Raw genomic sequence first — 20,650 nt, 5'->3', positions numbered from 1 at the left:
CTGAAAACACTCATAACTGCCATAATAGAAATGATGGTTTTCAAGTAAGAGCCACAGTGGTATGACATTATCCCCCAGCTATGAATTTTTTAAATGAACCTTTGAGCAATATAATTGATTTACGTATCTATCCTGCCTTGCAAGTATGCATTATGTGTAATGACATTAAGTGCAGTGGCAGGAAGAAAACAACTTCTGGTTAGGACAGTACAGGATTATCAACGCAAAATCAAAAAAGAGTGCAGGGGTAGACCTAATGACGATTAAGAGAACAGGGATGCAAGTAAGCTACAGCACAATGGACACATTATTGTAGCCAAATAACACAAAACCAGTACCCACCACAGCAGTACAAGTTTATATGCCAATTAGTTCTGCAGGTGATGAAGAAATTGTAATGAGATGATGAGATAAACAAAATTATTTGGTACTTAAGGGAGATGAAAATTTAACTGTGATGGATGACTGAAATTTGGTAGTAGGAAAACCAACAGAAGGAAAACTAGTACAATGTAGTTTGGGGGAAAGGAATTAAAGAGGAAGTCACTTGCATAATTTAACATTCAATCACACTTGGTTTAAGAATCATGAAAGAAGTGAATATGTGTAACAGGCATGGAGACAGTAGATCACTTCAGACTGATTATGTAAGGGTAAGACAAGATTTTGAAACTAGATTTTCAACTACGATACATTTCTAGGGGCAGATGTTGACATTCACCATAATTTATTTGTTATGAATTGCAGATTAGAGCTGAAGAACGACAAGAAGGCAGGAAATTAAGTAGATGGGACCCAAATACACTGTAGGAACCACAGCTTGTGGACAGTTTCACAGGCATCATTGGGCAATACTGAAAGAGGAAAAGGAATATAACTGAAGACACATGGGTAGCTTTGATAGATGAAACAGGAAAGGCGGCAGAGAATCACAGAAGTAAAAAGACAAGGCCTCATAGACATCCCTGTATAACCCAGGTTTTACTGAATTTAACTGATGAAAGGAGAAAACATAATGTTGTGTTGGCAGAAGAGCCAACACCGTGTTACTAGTGGAGGCCGAAATGCACGCGTTTTAGCTCACGCAGGCTGGCGTCAGGAGGGAAGAACTATGCTGACGTGAGGTCTGAAACATGACAAGGAATTAGAATTCAGAAAGCGGACGTAATTAGTTTGATACTTAACTTTAATCAATTAATGATGAACGTCGCTCTTGACGGTACATGAGTCACAATATTATCTGTTCAGAAGACATAGTAACTGAATATGGCGCCTTGCTAGGTCGTAGCAAATGACATAGCTGAAGGCTACGCTAAACTGTCATCTCTGCAAATGAAAGTTTATGTATACAGTGAACCATCGCTACCAAAGTTGGCTGTACAACTGGGGCGAGTGCTAGGGAGTCTCTCTAGACTAGACCTGCCGTTTGGCGGCACTCAGTCTGCAATCACTGATAGTGGCGACACGCGGGTCCGACGTATGCTAACGGGCTGCGGCTGATTTAAAGGCTACCACCTAGCACGTGTGATGTCTGGCGGTGACACCACACATAACAATGCAGCAATTGAAGCCGTTTGGAGAAAAGAGAAGCAGCTATATGAGCATCAACAGCTCAGGAGGCAAGCCAGTACCAAGCAAAGAAGAAAAAGCTGAAAAGTGTAAGGCATATATCTACGAGGGTTGACTGCATGGGCGATTCTAGAAGTTGGTCTGGGGAGGGGGGGGGGGTGTTAATGGGGACAGGTGGGGGGGGGGGGGGGGGGTTGGGGGAATGGAATATGGCTTAACAAAAGGAGAGTTGGGGTCCTCTACCGACAAATTGGTAAAATTTGGTGTTGCTTAAAGTCGTTTTTGGTAACTGTTTTGGAGTTCAGGGTAAGAAATGTGTATTAATAAATAATAAGACACCTATTTTAAGTTAAATGATATTTACTGGTTTAGGTAGTAAGCTGTTTGCACTCTTATTCTTTTGTTAAAATGTGTTTGTAATACACTGCAACCTATATTGCTACGTAATTATAAAAAAAAAGATTGAATCTGTTTGAGTAATATATTTGCTGATTCCTGAAAGTAATTTTATCCAGTGTAATATGATACTCTATGGGGGAGGGGGGGCTAAAGCCCCCCCTCCCCTTGCCACCGCCCCTAGTTGACTGAAAAGAAATGCCTCCACCTTTGTAACTCTTCTCAACAGTTGGCAGCATTAGTATGAGGAAGGTACTGGCTTAATCCATAGCCTCTTCTCTACAGCTCCAGTTGGTGGGAAGCCTTAGCATTGAACAGTCTCATATAAAAGATGTGACCAGTTGATAGGACACATCCTGAGGTGTCAAAGGAATTATTGATGGAATGAAATATGGGAGATAACAGAGACCAAAGTTTCAACACAACAAGTAAGTTCAAATGGATGTAGGCTGCTGTAGTTATGCAGACATGAAGAGGCTTGCACAGGGGAGACTAATCTGGAGAAGTGCATAAAACTAGTCAGTGGAATAAAGGCCACACCAATAATAAATATGACAGTAAACTGCTTCTGTTTGCATTGGTGAATTTGCAGCTTCACAGTTTTTGTATTTCTAATGAGAATTACAAGTTGCTAAAGGCAACTCTGTAAACACGTTTTCTTTTTTAAAAGTAACTGATTTCAATGTGCTTCAAATCTTGCTTATTTTTAACTATGTAGTTGTTTTGAGTACTTTCGTTTTTAGATGTAGCCCATTTGATTCAGAAGAGCTTGACAGCCTTACAGTGATTTATCACAAGTTTTATTCAATGTGATTAGCTGAAATTAAACGATAGTAAGTCTGGTCAAGTGACATCGGTGTATTGGTCTAAAAACTTGAAGTCTCGTGATGTAGACGCCCTTCGTATGTAATGACATACATTTTCTACCATGAACCATGGACCTTGCCATTGGTGGAGAGGCTTGCGTGCCTCAGCGATACAGATAGCCATACCGTAGGTGCAACCACAATGGAGGGGTATCTGTTGAGAGGCCAGACAAACGTGTGGTTCCTGAAGAGGGGCAGCAGCCTTTTCAGTAGTTGCAGGGGCAACACTCTAGATGATTGACTGACCTGGCCTTTTAACACTAACCAAAACGGCCTTGCTGTGCTGATACTGTGAATGGCTGAAAGCAAGGGTAAACTTCAGCTGTAATTTTTCCCGAGGGCATGCAGCTTTACTGTATGGTTAAACGATGATGGCGTCCTCTTGGGTAAAATATTCCGGAGGTAAAATAGTCCCCCATTGTGATCTCTGGGGGGAGGGGGCAGGGAGGAGGGGGAGGAGGGGGGGAGGAGGGGGGGAGGAGGGGGGGGGGGACTACTCAGGAGGACGTTGTTAACAGGAGAAAGAAAACTGGCATTCTATGGACCGGAGCGTGGAATGGCAGATCCCTTAATCAGGCAGGCAGGTTAGAAAATTTAAAAAGGGAAATGGTTAGGTTAAAGTTAGATATAGTGGGAATTAGTGAAGTCCGGTGGCAGGAGGAACAAGACTTCTGGTCAGGTGACTATAGGGTTTGTTGTTGTTGTGGTCTTCAGTCCTGAGACTGGTTTGATGCAGCTCTCCATGCTACTCTATCCTGTGCAAGCTTTTTCATCTCCCAGTACCTACTGCAACCTACATCCTTCTGAATCTGCTTAGTGTATTCATCTCTTGGTCTCCCTCTACGATTTTTACCCTCCACGCTGCCCTCCAATACTAAATTGGTGATCCCTTGATGCCTCAGAACATGTCCTACCAACCGATCCCTTCTTCTGGTCAAGTTGTGCCACAAACTTCTCTTCTCCCCAATCCTATTCAATACTTCCTCATTACTTATGTGATCTACCCATCTAACCTTCAGCATTCTTCTGTAGCACCACATTTCGAACGCTTCTATTCTCTTCTTGTCCAAACTATTTATCGTCCATGTTTCACTTCCATACATGGCTACACTCCATACGAATACTTTCAGAAATGACTTCCTGACACTTAAATCAATACTGGATGTTAACAAATTTCTCTTCTTCAGAAACGCTTTCCTTGCCATTGCCAGCCTACATTTTATATCCTCTCTACTTCGACCATCATCAGTTATTTTGCTCCCCAAATAGCAAAACTCCTTTACTACTTTAAGTGCCTCATTTCCTAATCTAATTCCCTCAGCATCACCCGACTTAATTAGACTACATTCCATTATCCTTGTTTTGCTTTTGTTGATGTTCATCTTATATCCTCCTTTCAAGACACTGTCCATTCCATTCAACTGCTCTTCCAAGTCCTTTGCTTTCTCTGACAGAATTACAATGTCATCGGCGAACCTCAAAGTTTTTATTTCTTCTCCATGAATTTTAATACCTACTCCTAATTTTTCTTTTGTTTCCTTTACTGCTTGCTCAATATACAGATTGAACAACATCGGGGAGAGGCTACAACCCTGTCTTACTCCCTTCCCAACCACTGCTTCCCTTTCATGTCCCTCGACTCTTATAACTGCCATCTGGTTTCTGTACAAGGGTTATAAACACAAAATCAAATAGGGGTAATGCAGGAGTAGGTTTAATAATGAATAGGAAAACAGGAATTCGAGTAAGCCACTACAAACAGCATAATGAACGCATTATTGTGGCCAAGATAGATATGAAGCCCATGGCTACCACAGTAGTACAAGTTTATATGCCAACTAGCTCTGCAGATGACGAACAGATTGATGAAATGTATGATGGGATAAAAGAAATTATTCAGATAGTGAAGGGAGTCGAAATTTTAATTGTCATGGGTGACTGGAACTCGATAGTAGGAAAAGGAAGAGAAGGAAACGTAGTAGGTGGATATGGAATGGGATTAAGGAATGAAAGAGGAAGTCGCCTGGCAGAATTTTGCACAGAGCATAACTTAATCATAGCTAACACTTGGTTCAAGAATCATAAAAGAAGGTTGTATATATGGAAGATGCCTGGAGATACTGGAAGGTCACAGATAGATTATATAATGGTAAGACAGAGATTCAGGAACCAGGTTTTAAATTGTAAGACATTTCCAGGGGCAGATGTGGACTCTGACCACAATCTATTGGTTATGAACTGTAGATTAAAACTGAAGAAACTGCAAAAAGGTGGGAATTTGAGGAGACGGGACCTGGATAAACTGAAAGAACCAGAGGTTGTAGAGAGCTTCAGGGAGAGCATTAGGGAACGATTGACAAGAATGGGGGAAAGAAATACAGTAGAAGAAGAATGGGTAGCTTTGAAAGATGAAATAGTGAAGGTAGCAGAGGATCAAGTAGGTAAAAAGATGAGGGCTAATAGAAAGCCTTGGGTAACAGAAGAGATGTTGAATTTAACTGATGAAAGGAAATAATATAAAAATGAAGTAAATGAAGCAGGCAAAAAGGAATACAAACGTCTCAAAAATGAGATTGACAGGAAGTGCAAATTGGGTAAGCAGGGATGGCTAGAGGACAAATGTGAGGATGCAGAGGTGCATATCACTAGGGGTAAGATAGATACCGCCTACAGGGAAATTAAAGAGACCTTTGGATAAAAGAGAACCACTTGCATGAATATCAAGAGCTCAGATGGAAACCTAGTTCTAAGCAAAGAAGGGAAAGCAGAAAGGTGGAAGGTGTATATAGAGGGTCTCTACAGGGGCGATGTTCTTGAGGACAATATTATGGAAATGGAAGAGGAGGTAGATGAAGATGAAATGGGAGATATGATACTGCATGTTTGAGTTTGACAGAGCACTGAAAGACCTAAGTCGAAACAAGGCCCCGGGAGTAGACAACATTCCATTAGAACTACTGACAGCCTTGGGAGAGCCAGGCCTCACAAAACTCTACCATCTGGTGAGCAAGCTGTATGAGACAGGCGAAATACCTTCAGACTTCAAGAAGAATATAATAATTCCAATTCCAAAAAAAGCAGGTGTTGACAGATGTGAAAATTACCGAACTATCAGTTTAATAAGTTACAGCTGCAAAATACTAACACGAATTCTTTACAGACGAACAGAAACACTGGTAGAAGCCGACCTCGGGGAAGATCAGTTTGGATTCTGTAGAAATGTTGGAACACGTGAGGCAATACTGACCCTACAACTTATCTTAGAAGAAATATTAAGGAAAGACAAGCCTACATTTCTAGCATTTGTAGACTTAGAGAAAGCTTTTGACAATGTTGACTGGAATACTCTCTTTCAAATTCTGAAGGTGGCAGGGGTAAAATACAGGGAGCGAAAGGCTATTTAGGGAAGGGAGTGAGGCAGGGTTGTAGTCTCTCCCCGATGTTATTCAATCTGTATATTGAGCAAGCAGTAAAGGAAACAAAAGAAAAGTTCGGAGTAGGTATTAAAATCCATGGAGAAGAAATAAAAACTTTGAGGTTTGCCGATGACATTGTAATTCTGTCAGAGACAGCAAAGGACTTGTAAGAGCAGCTGAATGGAATGGACAGTGTCTTGAAAGGAGGGTATAAGATGAACATCAACAGAAGCAAAACGAGGATCATGGAATGTAGTCGAATTAAATCGGGTGATGCTGAGGGAATTAGATTAGGAAATGAGACACTTAAAGTAGTAAAGGAGTTTTGCTATTTGGGGGGCAAAAAACTGATGATGGTCAAAGTAGAGAGGATATAAAATGTAGACTGGCAATGGCAAGAAAAGCGTTTCTGAAGAAGAGAAATTTGTTAACATCGAGTATAGATTTAAGTGTCAGGAAGTCATTTCTGAAAGTATTTGTATGAGTGTAGCCATGTATGGAAGTGAAACGTGGACGATAAATAGTTTAGACAAGAAGAGAATACAAGCTTTCGAAATGTGGTGCTACAGAAGAATGCTGAAGATTAGATGGGTAGATCACAACTAATGAGGAGGTACTGAACAGAATTGGAGAGAAGAGAAATTTGTGGCACAACTTGACAAGGAGAAGGGATCGGTTGGTGGGGCATATTCTGAGGCATTAAGGGATCACCAATTTCGTACTGGAGGGCAGTGTGGAGCGTAAAAATTGTAGAGGGAGACCAAGAGATGAATACACTAAACAGATTCAGAAGGACATAAGTTGCAGTAGGTACTGGGAGATGAAGAAGCTTGCACTGGATAGAGTAGCATGGAGAGCTGCATCAAACCAGTCTTAGGACTGAAGACCACAACAACAACAAACATTTTCTGTTTGCATTTCATGCAAATGGCTACACTGATGATGTCACATAGGTTTATTACTATATTAAATACATAACTCTTTCATCCCTTCAATCATAATAACACTACCCTATGCAGAAACAAAATGACACTACCCTAGGTAGAAAATAGGAATCACCACATGTAGGAGGAGTAGCATACTTTACACTTCCTAAAACAAAAAATGAAAAACTGTTCTCTACCCAGAACATTAACAGCGAAATAAATTAAAGAACAATTTAGAAACTGTAAAAAGCAGAATGTCATATTGCAAATAAAATGCCCACAATTCACCTTAAGGCGTGAGGAGACCAAAATATCCAGTGCCATCATCACAAGCAATATATAAAACACAACTGTATAATCTTTCTTCGTTTGACCCCTGCTAAATTCATCAACTAAAATGCCAGCTAAGATTGAAAACGTTCCCCAACCAACAGCTCCCCATAAACGCTGCTGACCAAAGTTTGATGGTTGATCACCTGAAAGAGATAAATTCAGAAGCTGATTAAATCAATGTCCACCCATATGAAAACCTAGATTTCAAAATACCACTTTAAATTTTGTGTGCACATCAACATCAGAAAGTGCAAATAAATCAATATTTTACTCTTACAGATGTAATCATTATGAACAAAGGGAAAAAAGAAAGAAAATGATATTTTAAAATCACAATCAAATTTGGAAATGTTACAGTGAAGAAATTTCATGTAAATTTCACAGAAGAGAAAACAAGCAGAATCATATTAAAAAAGATATATACAAGGCTACTACAAATGATTCATTCGTTTTCAAAGCTCTATGTTTCCTGTTATTACCTATAAAAATACAATTGATGCACAAGTAAAACTGTAAACTCATTAATACAATAAATTGATGCACAAATAAAACTGCAAACTCATCAAGTTTGCATTTTGCACTCTACAAATGTTCTACGAGTGTCCCTTTGGTCACACAACATACATCCAAACATTAGTCAATTTTGTTCCATACCTTATATAGCAACATCCTGTCAATGGTCATCACAGTAGCACTGAAGTGTTCTCTGAGTTATCACAATGTTCTTGGTAGTGGGAGCATGTAAACACAGTCCTTAGTACCCCCAAAAGGAAAAATCACAAGGTGTTAGGGTGACCTAAGGGGCCAAGGGAACAGATCCACACCATCTGCACCATACCACACACTCCAGCGACGCAGAAGTTTGTCTATTACGTAGTGACGCACACCAATGCTCCAATGACACGGTGCCCCATCTTGTTGGAAGATGAAATTCTTGGAATCAGCAGTCAGTTGTGGAATCTACCACAATTGCAACATATCAGGCAAGAGGTAACCCTCACAGTCTTATCAAAGAAGAAGAACAGCCCAGACAGCTTTCTCTGTGACATTGCACAGAAAATATCAACCTCCGATGAGCCTTGTTGATCTGCCACTATTTTATGAGGATTTTCAGTGGCCCACAGACTCAGCTTGTCATGATTATCCTTTTCAGATAAATGGAAGGTTGCTTCATCAATGAACATAAGCTTGGAGGTGAAGTGTTCATATTAAAGTGCTTCCTGCATTATGATGCAAAACTGAATGCACTGGCCATAATCTTCCTGTTCTAATTGTTACATGAGCTGCAGACAGTATGGTTTCAAATGTAACTGCTGTTGCAAAATCCATTCCAATCAACTCTGAGACAGAATTACATTATCACCAGCAAACCTTAGAGATTTATTTGCTCTCCAGAACATAAATTTCTTTTCTCAGTTTCTTCTTGGTTTTATTTACTGTTTGCTCAATGAATAACATTGTGGACAGGTTAGAAATCCTTGTATCACTCTCTTCTTCAATATTGGCCCCTTTTCATGCCCTTAAACTCATAACTGTAGTCTGGTTTCTGCATATAATTTAGACAACCTTTCATTCTCTTATACCAGATTATTTCACAATGCTAGTCAACATTGCTGACCTACATATGACAAATCTCTAAAGTAAATCATATACATCTGTAATGGTATTCAGCCCAAGAAGACACATGGGAGGGGCTTTTGAGAGATACATCCCACCTTGTAGCACCAAATGAATTCTATGAACACAAGCTATTTTGAGGTTCCACTTTGCTTTGTAGCTTATTTTAAGTATCTTTCTCACTTTTCTGGGTATCTTCACAAGTATTTGTGTGCATTTCGACTAATCCGAACTAATGTTACAAAGAGAAGAATACATGTTACTTTCTCATTTGAGGGCTTGCCCCAAAGGAACAAAAACTTATAACAGAATGTTTTTATTTCATTTTCCATGGTAACATGAAGAAAACAGATATTTTTTCTTATGGCGGAAAAGAACTCTATGTAGGCACATTCTAGTGAACAATATATAACTAACATCAACTGTCAACGGACAGGCAGTAGTTGTGTAACATTATAGACTCTTTTAACAAGTGAGAAATGGTGTATCTATTGTGTATGTGACTCCTGCAGAATAAAAATATGGAAAATAAGCTTAAGCCAAAAAAACACATTACTTAAGACAAAGGATTACTTCTGAGTGACCCTGAGAAATGAGATCTTTGGAGAGACAGAGGTCGAGAGAGAGAGAGAGAGAGAGAGAGAGAGAGAGAGAGAGAAAATTATCAACCAGATACAACAATAAGTTAATGAGTACGTGTAATTTTTGTGTAGACAGTAGATATTTAATATTTTTCTCTCTGTCACTTGTTCAACAATATTTGATGTATGCCTGTAACTTGTCTCTTAATGTTCAGTACTGAATTGTTTGTGCAAGTAGGATCTAGTTTCTTAACAAATAAATGAAGGAAAGATTCGTAAAGATGGGCTAAGAGACACATATCATTAAAATTATAAGAAAATATTAAACTATATTTGCATACTTCACAATAAATTTGTATAGTAATAAGAACATTGTGATATATGAAGCATGATATGAGAAAGGTGACATATTATACAGGACTAGCTACATTTCTGGAGTGAGGTTCTGACTGTATATGCTCTACACTTTTCACGATCAATTTGTGTAAATTATTTGATAATATAGAGCCATCCTCCCCCCCCCTCCACCCCCTCCCCTCCACCCCCCACCCCCCCCCCCCCCGAAGAAATCTGATTGTTACGGAATGTGAAATGATAATTACTTTTTTCAAGGAGACAGACTTTTAAGTATACAAGAAAAATTTTCTTATGTCGATTTCATTTTCTTGCAGTACGGAAGACAATCAAGGATAACAGGCCCCCCCACCCCGGTGATTGAACCACCTACACACTATATAGCCCACAGAGCAGACAAATCTCAAGAGTTGCATAATAAATCAATTCTATCTATGCACAAGATGTATGGCAGAAAATATACTTCATCAATATTAACCTACACGAGAAAAAATTCCAGTATTGTGAATATACACTTTTAAAAGGAAAAATACTAATTCTAGCTTTCAGAACAATTAGCTTTTTCCCTCAGAGAGGACAGGTTGGGAAATGTTAGAAAGGACTGGCAGGTCACTCAGACCCCAGTATGAGAATTGCACACCATCTGTGAAGAGGTGGAAAAACAAAGATGAAGAGGGAGCATCTTACCGTAGGAGGTCACAACGGTAAATCAAAATTTGAAAAGGAGACAGTGAAAAAACAGAGGAAGAGAAGAGAGAGAGAGAGAGAGAGAGTTACTTTACACACAAAATGAAAATATTTGAGTAAATAAATAAAGAAAATATGTATTACAATTAAAAAAAGTGGTGTTAATGCAGTCCAGGAAGATAGTGCCATCCTGGGATACATTGGAGTCATCTCCTGAACTCAATGTTCTGAACATAAAATCCCTCACTCATTTATTATTGTAATTATCATTATTTTTACTTTCTATTTATTATTTTCTCAAACTCTTTATCAGTTTTTAAACACTGTTGTTGTTGTTGTTGTTGTTGTTGTTGTTGTGGTGGTCTTCAGTGCAGAGACTGGTCTGATGCAGCTCTCCATGCTACTCTATCCTGTGCAAGCTCCTTCATCTCCCAGTACCTACTGAAACCTACATCCTTCTGAATCTGCTTAGTGTATTCATCTCTTGGTCTCCCTCTATGATTTTTGCCCTCCACGCTGCCCTCCAATGCTAAATTTGTGATCCCTTGATGCCTCAGAACATGTCCTACTAACCGGTCCCTTCTTTTTGTCAAGTTGTACCTCAAACTCCTCTTCTCCCCAACTCTATTCAATACTTCATAATTTGTTATGTGATCTACCCATCTAATCTTCAGCATTCTTCTGTAGCACCATATTTCGAAAGCTTCTATTCTCTTCTTGTCCAAACTATTTATCGTCCATGTTTCACTTCCATACATGGCTACACTCATACAAATACTTTCAGAAATGACTTCCTGACACTTAAATCTATACTCGATGTTAACAAAATTATCTTCTTCAGAAACGCTTTTCTTGCCATTGCCAGTCTACATTTTATATCCTCTCTACTTCGACCATCATCAGTTATTTTGCTCCCCAAATAGCAAAACTCCTTTACTACTTTAAGTGTCTCATTTCCTAATCTAATTCCCTCAGCATCACCCGATTTAATTCGACTACATTCCGTTATCCTCGTTTTGCTTCTGTTGATGTTCATCTTATATCCTCAAGACACTGTCCATTCCGGTCAACTGCTCTTACAAGTCCTTTGCTGTCTCTGACAGAATTACAATGTCATCGGCGAACCTCAAAGTTTTTATTTCTTCTCCATGGCTTTTAATACCTACTCCAAATTTTTCTTTCGTTTCCTTTACTGCTTGCTCAATATACAGATTGAATAACATCAGGGATAGGCTACAACCCTGTCTCGCTACCTTCCCAACCACTGCTTCCCTTTCATGCCCCTCGACTCTTATAACTGCCATCTGGTTTCTGCACAAATTGTAAATAGCCTTTCGCTCCCTGTATTTTACCCCTGCCACCTTCAGAATTTGAAAGAGAGTATTCCAGTCAACATTGTCAAAAGCTTTCTCTAAGTCTACAAATGCTAGAAACGTAGGTTTGCCTTTCCTTAATCTAGCTTCTAAGATAAGTCGTAAACGCAGTATTCAGATTTGACTTCTCATCTCTCTCTCTCTCTCTCTCTCTCTCTTTCTTTCTCTCTCTATCTCTATATATATATATATCCATATTTTGTTACTCACGCTGTCCTTGTATCATTGCTGGAATGCAGCTGGTACAGTGCTTATCTGTTTGCTTTGACCCAGTTCACAGTGGAACTTAGAATATTGGAGTTGTTTTTCCATTTAGGTACTCTATATCCTGCAGTGGATTTCACCGTGTACATATATAGCTTCTGAATGATGACATCATTTTCTAAAAACCACTGTAGGCTGTCAATACTACGCAAGATGCCTTTATTGCATCAATTGCATCATGGATACCTAGGTCTCTCTCTCTCTCTCTCTCTCTCTCTCTCTCTCTCTCTCTCTCTCTCTCTCTCTCTCACACACACACACACACACACACACACACACACGCACGCAAGCAAGCAAGCATGCACAGGCGCGCACGCGTGCTGGAAGTCTATATATATTGCCTTGCACATCAGAAACTGCTTCCAAGCACACATTTTGCAATATGTCAGGTAAGCAAAGATTCTTTTAACAACTGGCTTCCTGGTCCTTGTCAAATATATTTAATGGCACAACTTGTCCTTTTGGTTTGTAATACATATACACAAACATTACAAAACCACGGGAACACGCAGCTCCCAAAGAATACGCTTAGACATTACACTTTGCAGACGGCTGAACTACAACGGCAAAGGGACCTAAAGTCATGTGACCACAGCACTGCGTACCTTTCACCATTCTCAATAAAAGTATTACATAATGGAATTTAAAATTACTCACAGCATTATTACTATAATCAGTATTCATTACTGCGTGAAAGGGAACAAGATTTTGTCAGTAATAATTCTGATCAGAGTTAGTGGACTGATAAGAAACTCCTGTACTGTAGTAGTAAATAAATGTACAGCTGTAATTTCGCATTAGTGGGAAGAGGGATACTATCAGCTTCTAGAGAATTAAACCTTTCACTGTTATAGGCATGCTCTCTGCGATCTGTGCTGAGTGTGGATTTGTTGTGGCTGTACTGCTCACCAAATGCTGCTACCTGTGGTGAGGGGAGGTGACTGGCTGCCATGAAATACTTTCATCTGATTTTAAGAAAACTATTTGTTGAAAAAAAAAAAAAAAAGATTTTTGCACATCTTACAGTCAGATATCCTCATTTGATAAAGAACTGAATTTATTTTCGTTATTCATCACAGTTGCTGCACTGCATGAAATTCAAGAAAAACATTGCATACTATTTTAAAAAGTTTTCAAAGATAAAAAGCATTGTGTAAACTTTGCATACAATTGATTTTAGCTCATACATTGCAGTGAATGATATGTACATTAGATATGAAAGTTTTATTTAAAATTGAAAGCAGAAAGATATCTCACTTCATTCTTGAGTTACTGATTTTTATATCAGATGCAACAGTCGCGTGTGGTGTGCCCAGTTCTGTCCGTGAGGACTTGCTGGCTACTATGAAATACTTATCATCTAATTTTAAGGAAACTATTCACTGAAAAAAAATTTATTTTTGCACATCCTACAGTCTGATATTGTTGTTCGATATTATCCATTATAGATAGCGCGCTGCATCAAATGAAGGAAAACATTGCACAAAATTTTACAGTTTGTAGAGATAAAAATGCATTGTGTATTGTTGATTTTAGTTCATGCATTGCAATATATGAAATGTAGATAAGATAAAGATATTTTATTTAAAGTTGAGAGCAGAACAATATCCCTTTCCATTCTCAAGTTATTGTTTTTTTCTATATCTGAGTGATAGCACGCAAAGAAGCACATATGTCGTTTGACAAATACTCAAAAATTTTTTATGCTCCGAGACACAGAAGTAACTGGTCAGCAGCAGTGAGAGGTTGGTGGTTCAGTACACATACAGTTATTAACAGCACTGTAGAAAAACCCAAGCAGTGCATGTGAAAACATACATAGGACCGGGGGAAGGGTGGAGCAGGACATGCACCCCTGTTCACAACAGCAGAAGGTTTAAAGATATCTCTATTAGCAATCACCGTTTCTTTAGATTAAATTCTGTTGTTGTTCTGTATGCCTGTCTGAGATATTCCTTTTGGGCTGAGTTTAGTTCAGCTGCTCCTGATGTCATCACAAGTGCAGCAAAGAGACTTCTGCACCGTATGCCATTCAAAGGAATATCAATGATTCTTGCATCCAACAGACAATAGTGTCAAATGCATTGATGCTTTCAATGACATTCAATTTTATCACTTAAATGTTAGACACACTACAAGTCAGTCATTGTATGATGGAAGCATATTAAACCTAGCCTTATCCTCATGTTATTGGACTACTTGTTTAGTAGATTTGCTAACATATGAATAACTGAGTAGCACCTGTTGGGGAATTTGTTGACTTTTACCGAATAGAGAAGCATTCGCGTTCAGCACTTGTGGACTCTCATAACTACTACTGAGATGCTTTGAGGTTTTATTAACTCTCTTTTAAAACTTCTGTTTTTTATGCCGCTACTACAAATGGTCTCCTCCTCATCTACACAAGGCGAGTCAATGCCCTAAATCATCACTGTCAAGAAAAATGTAAACTATATAAGTTGACAGTGGCTCGACACTAAAGCTGCGAGCTGAACCCTGGAAGCTGCAATGAAACACAACAACCCAGTCAATCTACGGGAAAGCAGGTTCTGAGCACTGCATTGAGAAATGCATGGAGATAATACAAATGCGACCAGCAGTCACAAGAATGCAGAAACAGAGCACAGTGCAAGGTGAGGGGCTGGTCTGAGACACTTGAAATCAGTGTAAGAACTGATGGGGCAGGTTTATCGGTCCTGAGAGGTAAGAACAGACCCTGTGGCTCTAGCCATGCCACACTTCGTCTGTACCCTCCATGATGGTGTTCAGTACTATTCTGCTGTGATATCCACATCAGCTCACCTGCACCTATCTTGATGTCCACTGGCGGGGATACTAAATCTCTCCACCCTGAAAAGGCCACACACAGTCAAAAATGAGCTGGCTTCTGCTGTGATCTCCGTCATAAGACTGGTGAGAGTGAGAGTCTCCCCAGCAGTGGATCGAACACCATAGAAGGTGATGCCAATGCAGCTAGCTCTTCTCAAGGGCTGAAAGATTGCTGACGCTGCTGTGACATTGATCCACCAGCAACAGTGGGTGTGAGGACTTGACCCTTGGCGAATTATGGGAGGAGGGCAATGGGTCAAATTCCACAGGGCTCCACACTTGCAACTGTGGGAGCCATCTCCACTAGTGCCCCAGTCTGCAGTCAAAGATAGAATGCTGGAAGGCACAGAGGGGGATGGCAGTGAGAGCACATGCTGCCACAACTGAGTGCATCCCACAGGACCGACACTGTGACTGACCACACTGCCTGGTGGGCTTGGGAGACAATGGCAGCAGGGGCTCCCTGGGCCGCAGGCACAACTAATTGGAACAATTCTGTGTACAGGTCAGGAAAGCCGCACAAGGTGTTCAACATCGTGAACAATCACTAGTAGGCATATGTAACACTGTGCCAAAGCCTTCATTGTGAGATGTATCCCAGTGCGATGCACACAGCAACTGACATATGTGAGGACATGATGTCACAGATATGACCATTCAGTAACTTCGCTTCTCCTTTGCAAGCATGAGGACCCCATGGAACAATGCTGAGCTGAGCCCACAGCAGAAAACACATACGCCACACTGAAGCTGTTCCTGAAGGAGTGCACTTGAGTCATCCTGTCTGAACTACTGAAATGATTTTCCAAGAAAGCAGGTTGGCGGCTGCAATCTCCTGCTCCCTAAACATAGGAAAATCCAGCAACATCTGCTGCAAGGTATTATCCAAAGCAAAAAGTAGAGCCTCCTGTCGATCACACTCTGGATCATAACTGGCTGGCAACCATGATAGCATCTCTGCCTTAGCAGGCTGGGCAGTAAGCTGATATCGAATACTGTAACTATAGTTGCTGAGAAAGAGGAGTCACCTGTGCAACTGGTGGGCAGTCCAATCTGGCTTAGAGTGAGAGCCAAATAATGAAACCATGGGCTTGTGGTAACTGATGAGTAAGAACTTTGTTCCACACAAGAATATGTGAAATTCTTTTATGGTGAAAATTATAGCCAGCACCTAATTTTCCACATCTGAGTAGTTACTTTGCCCTGCAGAAATTTTCTTCAATGCATAAGCAATAGGCTGCTTGGAGCTATCTGGGTTCCCATGAGAAAGAACTCCACCAGCGCCATACTAAGAAGCATTGGCAGCCACAGACAATGATTTACCTGGTGTAAAGTCAAACAAAGAGTAGAGCACAAACATTGCTTGAGGGACTGAGAGGCCCGGTTCACAGACAACATGAATTTGAAGCTCTTTCAGCGAGGGCTGTTAAGAGGATGGCAAATGTGCATGGACAGGGCAGAACTTAGCATAATAAGAAATCTTGCCCAAAAAGGTCTAGAGCTCCTTCAGGTTCTTGGGCAATGACAAGTTGACAATGGCTCAGACGTGCTCATCCGTAGGGATGAGACAATCTTTGCTAAATCCATGTCCCATGAAATACGCCTTTGGCAAGAAAAAACTGCATTTTTCCAATTTGCCACAAAGACCTTTCTCCACAGGGCGCTGGAAGACTGACTGCAGATTTCGTAAATCCTCCTCTCGTGCAGAACAAATTAGGCTATCTGCATGTCATCGAGGTAGTTAACCCAATAGGAAAGCCCTGAATCAAAAGCCACAAATATCGTTGATAAATTCCTGGTGCAGACAAGCCTCTAAAACACGAGCAATCAAACTGGAAAAGCCCAAAGAGGGCGTTGAGTACCAAGAAATTCCAGAAGCTGCATCCAATGTCAGTTGCAGATACATATTGTGTAAGTCGAAACACGTAAAAATACTGGCCCCATCACAACTTCACCAATAATGCCTCTGGTAGTGGAATTGGATACAAATCCGCAACACAGTGGGCACTGATCATCTGTTTAAAATTGCTGTAAAGACACATGGTGCCATCTGGCTCTGAACGACTGACTGACTGCTTATGGGACATGCGTGCCTCAAAATTTTCTGTCCGTTGTTAACTATCTGGAAGCCAAAAACAGGAAAGGCGTCAGTCAAAAATATTTTGTGCCAATGGAGCATTTACCACAGTCTTAAAACGTGCAGAGATGTAGAATTGCCCTCTCACAGGAATACACTTTACTGAGAGACACAACTCGAAATAGCGGCCATTGCAAAGCAGGGCAGCCTAAGAGCCTATATGTATCAAAGTTAACTACGCTGACTGACACTCCTTTATCTACCTGATATTCAGTCATCTATACACTACCGACATTAGCAGTATATGCCAGAGAGATGCTTTCAGGGCATGGAGACAAACTCTAGTTCCAGAGAAAACAACAGGGCCTCTGAAGACTGCTGCCAAAATCACTTATTCTGTGGGATATTTCACACATGGCCTCTATTGCACCACATGACAATTGCGGCTCAATCGCAGGCTTGCCCAATGAGTGGAAACACAGAGAACATGAAAAATTTCACAAGTATGGATTATGAAGCTCAGTATGGATTATGAAGCTCGACTGATGTGTACTCATTGAGCCTGCTGCGGACAATGACAGGCAGCGCCGTATCACCGCACTCAAATCATCAATGATGTTAATACATGGTGACTCAGCAGAAGGAAAAGGCACCTGGCTCACCATACAGGGCACCCAGGTCTGTTTACCATGCACATCTAACTTTTGCCAACTGCCAGTTATCAGAAAGTACACCCCTTGCCACTGTTATAAAAGTTCATGTGATTGCAAAAGCTTTGTCACTTCAGCTACAGAAGGGGGTGGACAAGGCCAATGCACTTGTTTGGATCTCCGGGTCAGGTGTTAATTGGATGAGCACATTCGTAATTAGTTAGTCACACTCAAAACAACACTTGGGTGAGAGTCCTTGCAGGTCAGCAATCCACACCGCATATAGCTGTCCAGAGCACTTGTGGTGTGGGTTAAAATGTAACCGTGTAGCCAAGGATTCAATGACCAAAATACTGCAGGAGCAACTGACAAAGTTCATCACAGTTAAGTTTCTCAAGTTCGACAGAGGGATTCAAATCCTGTACAAATTCATATAATCCCACACTGCTGGATAACAACAAGGCAGCCTTATAAATTGGATCAACAATACGCCTTACCTGGCAATGCAGCAAGAACCAGCCCAGGTAATTCTCCCCCTTTCCGTAGACTTGTAGAAGACAGTAAATGCCATTGAGGGTAGTGAGGGAGGGAGCTTCTCTGCCATCAACAACTCACTATCAGTGCAGAGTGGGTATGGACTAATTTTGCATTCTGTTTGAGTAGTTCATGATCTGTTCCTGCTGCAAATTTTGTTGCTGCTATTGGACGAATGACTCCTCCTTCTAGTATTGCAAAAATGCCATGTCAATGGTGGCCACAATCAAACACTATGGGAAAAAAAAATTGTCACATGCGCAAGAACGTCCAATGTCCTCAGATTTATATCTGCACAGGCTGTGGCAACACCATGAACTGTCACTATCAGTGGAAATATAAACTATATGAGCCGATGATGGAGCAAAAGAAAGGCCAGGAGCTGAACTCCAGAAGGGGGAACAAAACTCAATATGCCAGCCAATCTATGGGAGAGCAGTGTGTCCCAACACCACATGGAAACTAGCACAAAGATAAACGTGATCACGACTGTCACTAGCATAGTGGGAAGTGAGAGACTGGTCCAAGGTAGTTGAAATCAGCTTGGGCAGGCTTATCGCTGCCAACAGGTAAACACTTCGAGTCAGTGACTCTGCCAATGCTGCACTTCACATGCACACTCTGTGATGGCATTATATTTTATTCCGCTGCAGCATCCATGCCAGCCCACCTGTGTCCATCCTGCGGATATTTAAGTCTCTACACTGGTTGCCAGCGCACAAAACAAAGTGGCCCAACATCCCTGTACTGCACTGCTATGGTAAAACAGTCCCTACACTGACCAAAAATCTTATGTCACACAAATCTGTAAACTCATAAAATTATTTACAATACTGTCAATACTAAAATCATTTACATTTGTTATTGATGCATAAAGTATATAGTCATTTTGTTAATATTCTACTATAATGGACGCTTGCAGTCATTTTACTAAAATGGTAAATTAAAATTAACATTTGTGTCACTATTAATATAAAACAAAAAACAAATGGCTCAAATGGCTCTGAGCACTATGGGACTTAACATCTGTGGTCATCAGTCCCCTAGAACTTAGAACTACTTAAACCTAACCAACCTAAGGACATCACACACATCCATGCCCAAGGCAGGATTCGAACCTGCGACCGTAGCAGTCCCACGGTAACAACAAAAAACACACCCACACAAAAACAAAATGCAGCCCTGTAACACCACCACATTTCATGACAATAAATGTAGTCCTTCATTATCACTGATTTATATAAACTTTAAAATATGACTAAAATTGGGTAAAAATTTTCTGTTTCACAAGTCTGTTTGCTCATTTAACATTTATCGTGACTGCTTTTTGAGATGTTCATATATCTCCTCCAAGATGTGTAAGCTTTTTCCCTTTATCAGCTCGAAGCAAAATTGTCAAGGTTTTGTTTATATCTAATGCAGAGAGGCTGTTTTCTTTCTGATGTGTACTGAATGTTGACAGATAATTCTCACTCTGTCTGATGTGTTCTTTAAAATTTGTGTTAAAATCTCACCCACAGACTACAACTTGCCAGTAATGTCATTCGTATACATGATGCAATAAAGGCATCTTGCATAATAGAAATGACATGTTACGGACATATTTTAAAAATAGTTTCATTATTCAGAAATCAAATCAAGACAGTGGACCCAAACATGAAGAAATCACCATTTATATAAGTATAGTTTTAGCAGTATCCTAATAATACAATTTTCTAGCTATGGCTAATGTATGGAAGATTACAGAAGTTGTCACTTATATACACATAAAGTAAATACTATACAAAGGCATTGTCCTCTCATTACCTGCAAGTTTGGAAGACAGATTCCAGTGTCATATCTTTCGATTATTATTTGAAGTTACAAATTTTCTCAGCAGTGACTAGTTATTATCAAGCATATGTATTAATTTAGTAAGAACTTACAGCAAAATATTGCTGCGTTAGATCAATTTTATATTTGTAAACTATACTGACAGAGGAAAATTATTCCTCTGAAAACACAGAAGTGAGATTCGGATCAACTGTTGGGCGAGACAGATGTATTTTACAGTTTTATGAACATTAACAGCAGTTTAACAAAGATTATGAAGTTTTTTATTGGTGTTAAAGCAAAATGGGCCATTGGTTGTTCTAAAAGCGTAAGTTTCATTCAACATCTTTAAGCAGTATATGATTT

At 40.1% G+C, this 20,650-nt stretch overlaps 1 protein-coding gene across 2 annotated transcripts in view; it reads right to left on the bottom strand.

The window, feature by feature from the left end:
• Positions 1-20,650, bottom strand: part of LOC124612664 (major facilitator superfamily domain-containing protein 6) — a 148,887-nt gene that overhangs the window by 94,510 nt on the left and 33,727 nt on the right. For both annotated transcript variants that reach the window (XM_047140988.1, XM_047140987.1), the window contains exon 4: positions 7,462-7,649. In XM_047140988.1, coding sequence (XP_046996944.1) covers positions 7,462-7,649 — 188 coding nt within the window. The remainder of the gene's footprint in view (positions 1-7,461; positions 7,650-20,650) is intronic.

The sequence above is a fragment of the Schistocerca americana genome, chromosome 4 (genome assembly GCF_021461395.2).
Source record: "Schistocerca americana isolate TAMUIC-IGC-003095 chromosome 4, iqSchAmer2.1, whole genome shotgun sequence".
Classification (NCBI taxonomy): Eukaryota; Metazoa; Arthropoda; class Insecta; order Orthoptera; family Acrididae; genus Schistocerca; species Schistocerca americana.
This window is presented reverse-complemented; position numbering and strand designations above follow the sequence as displayed.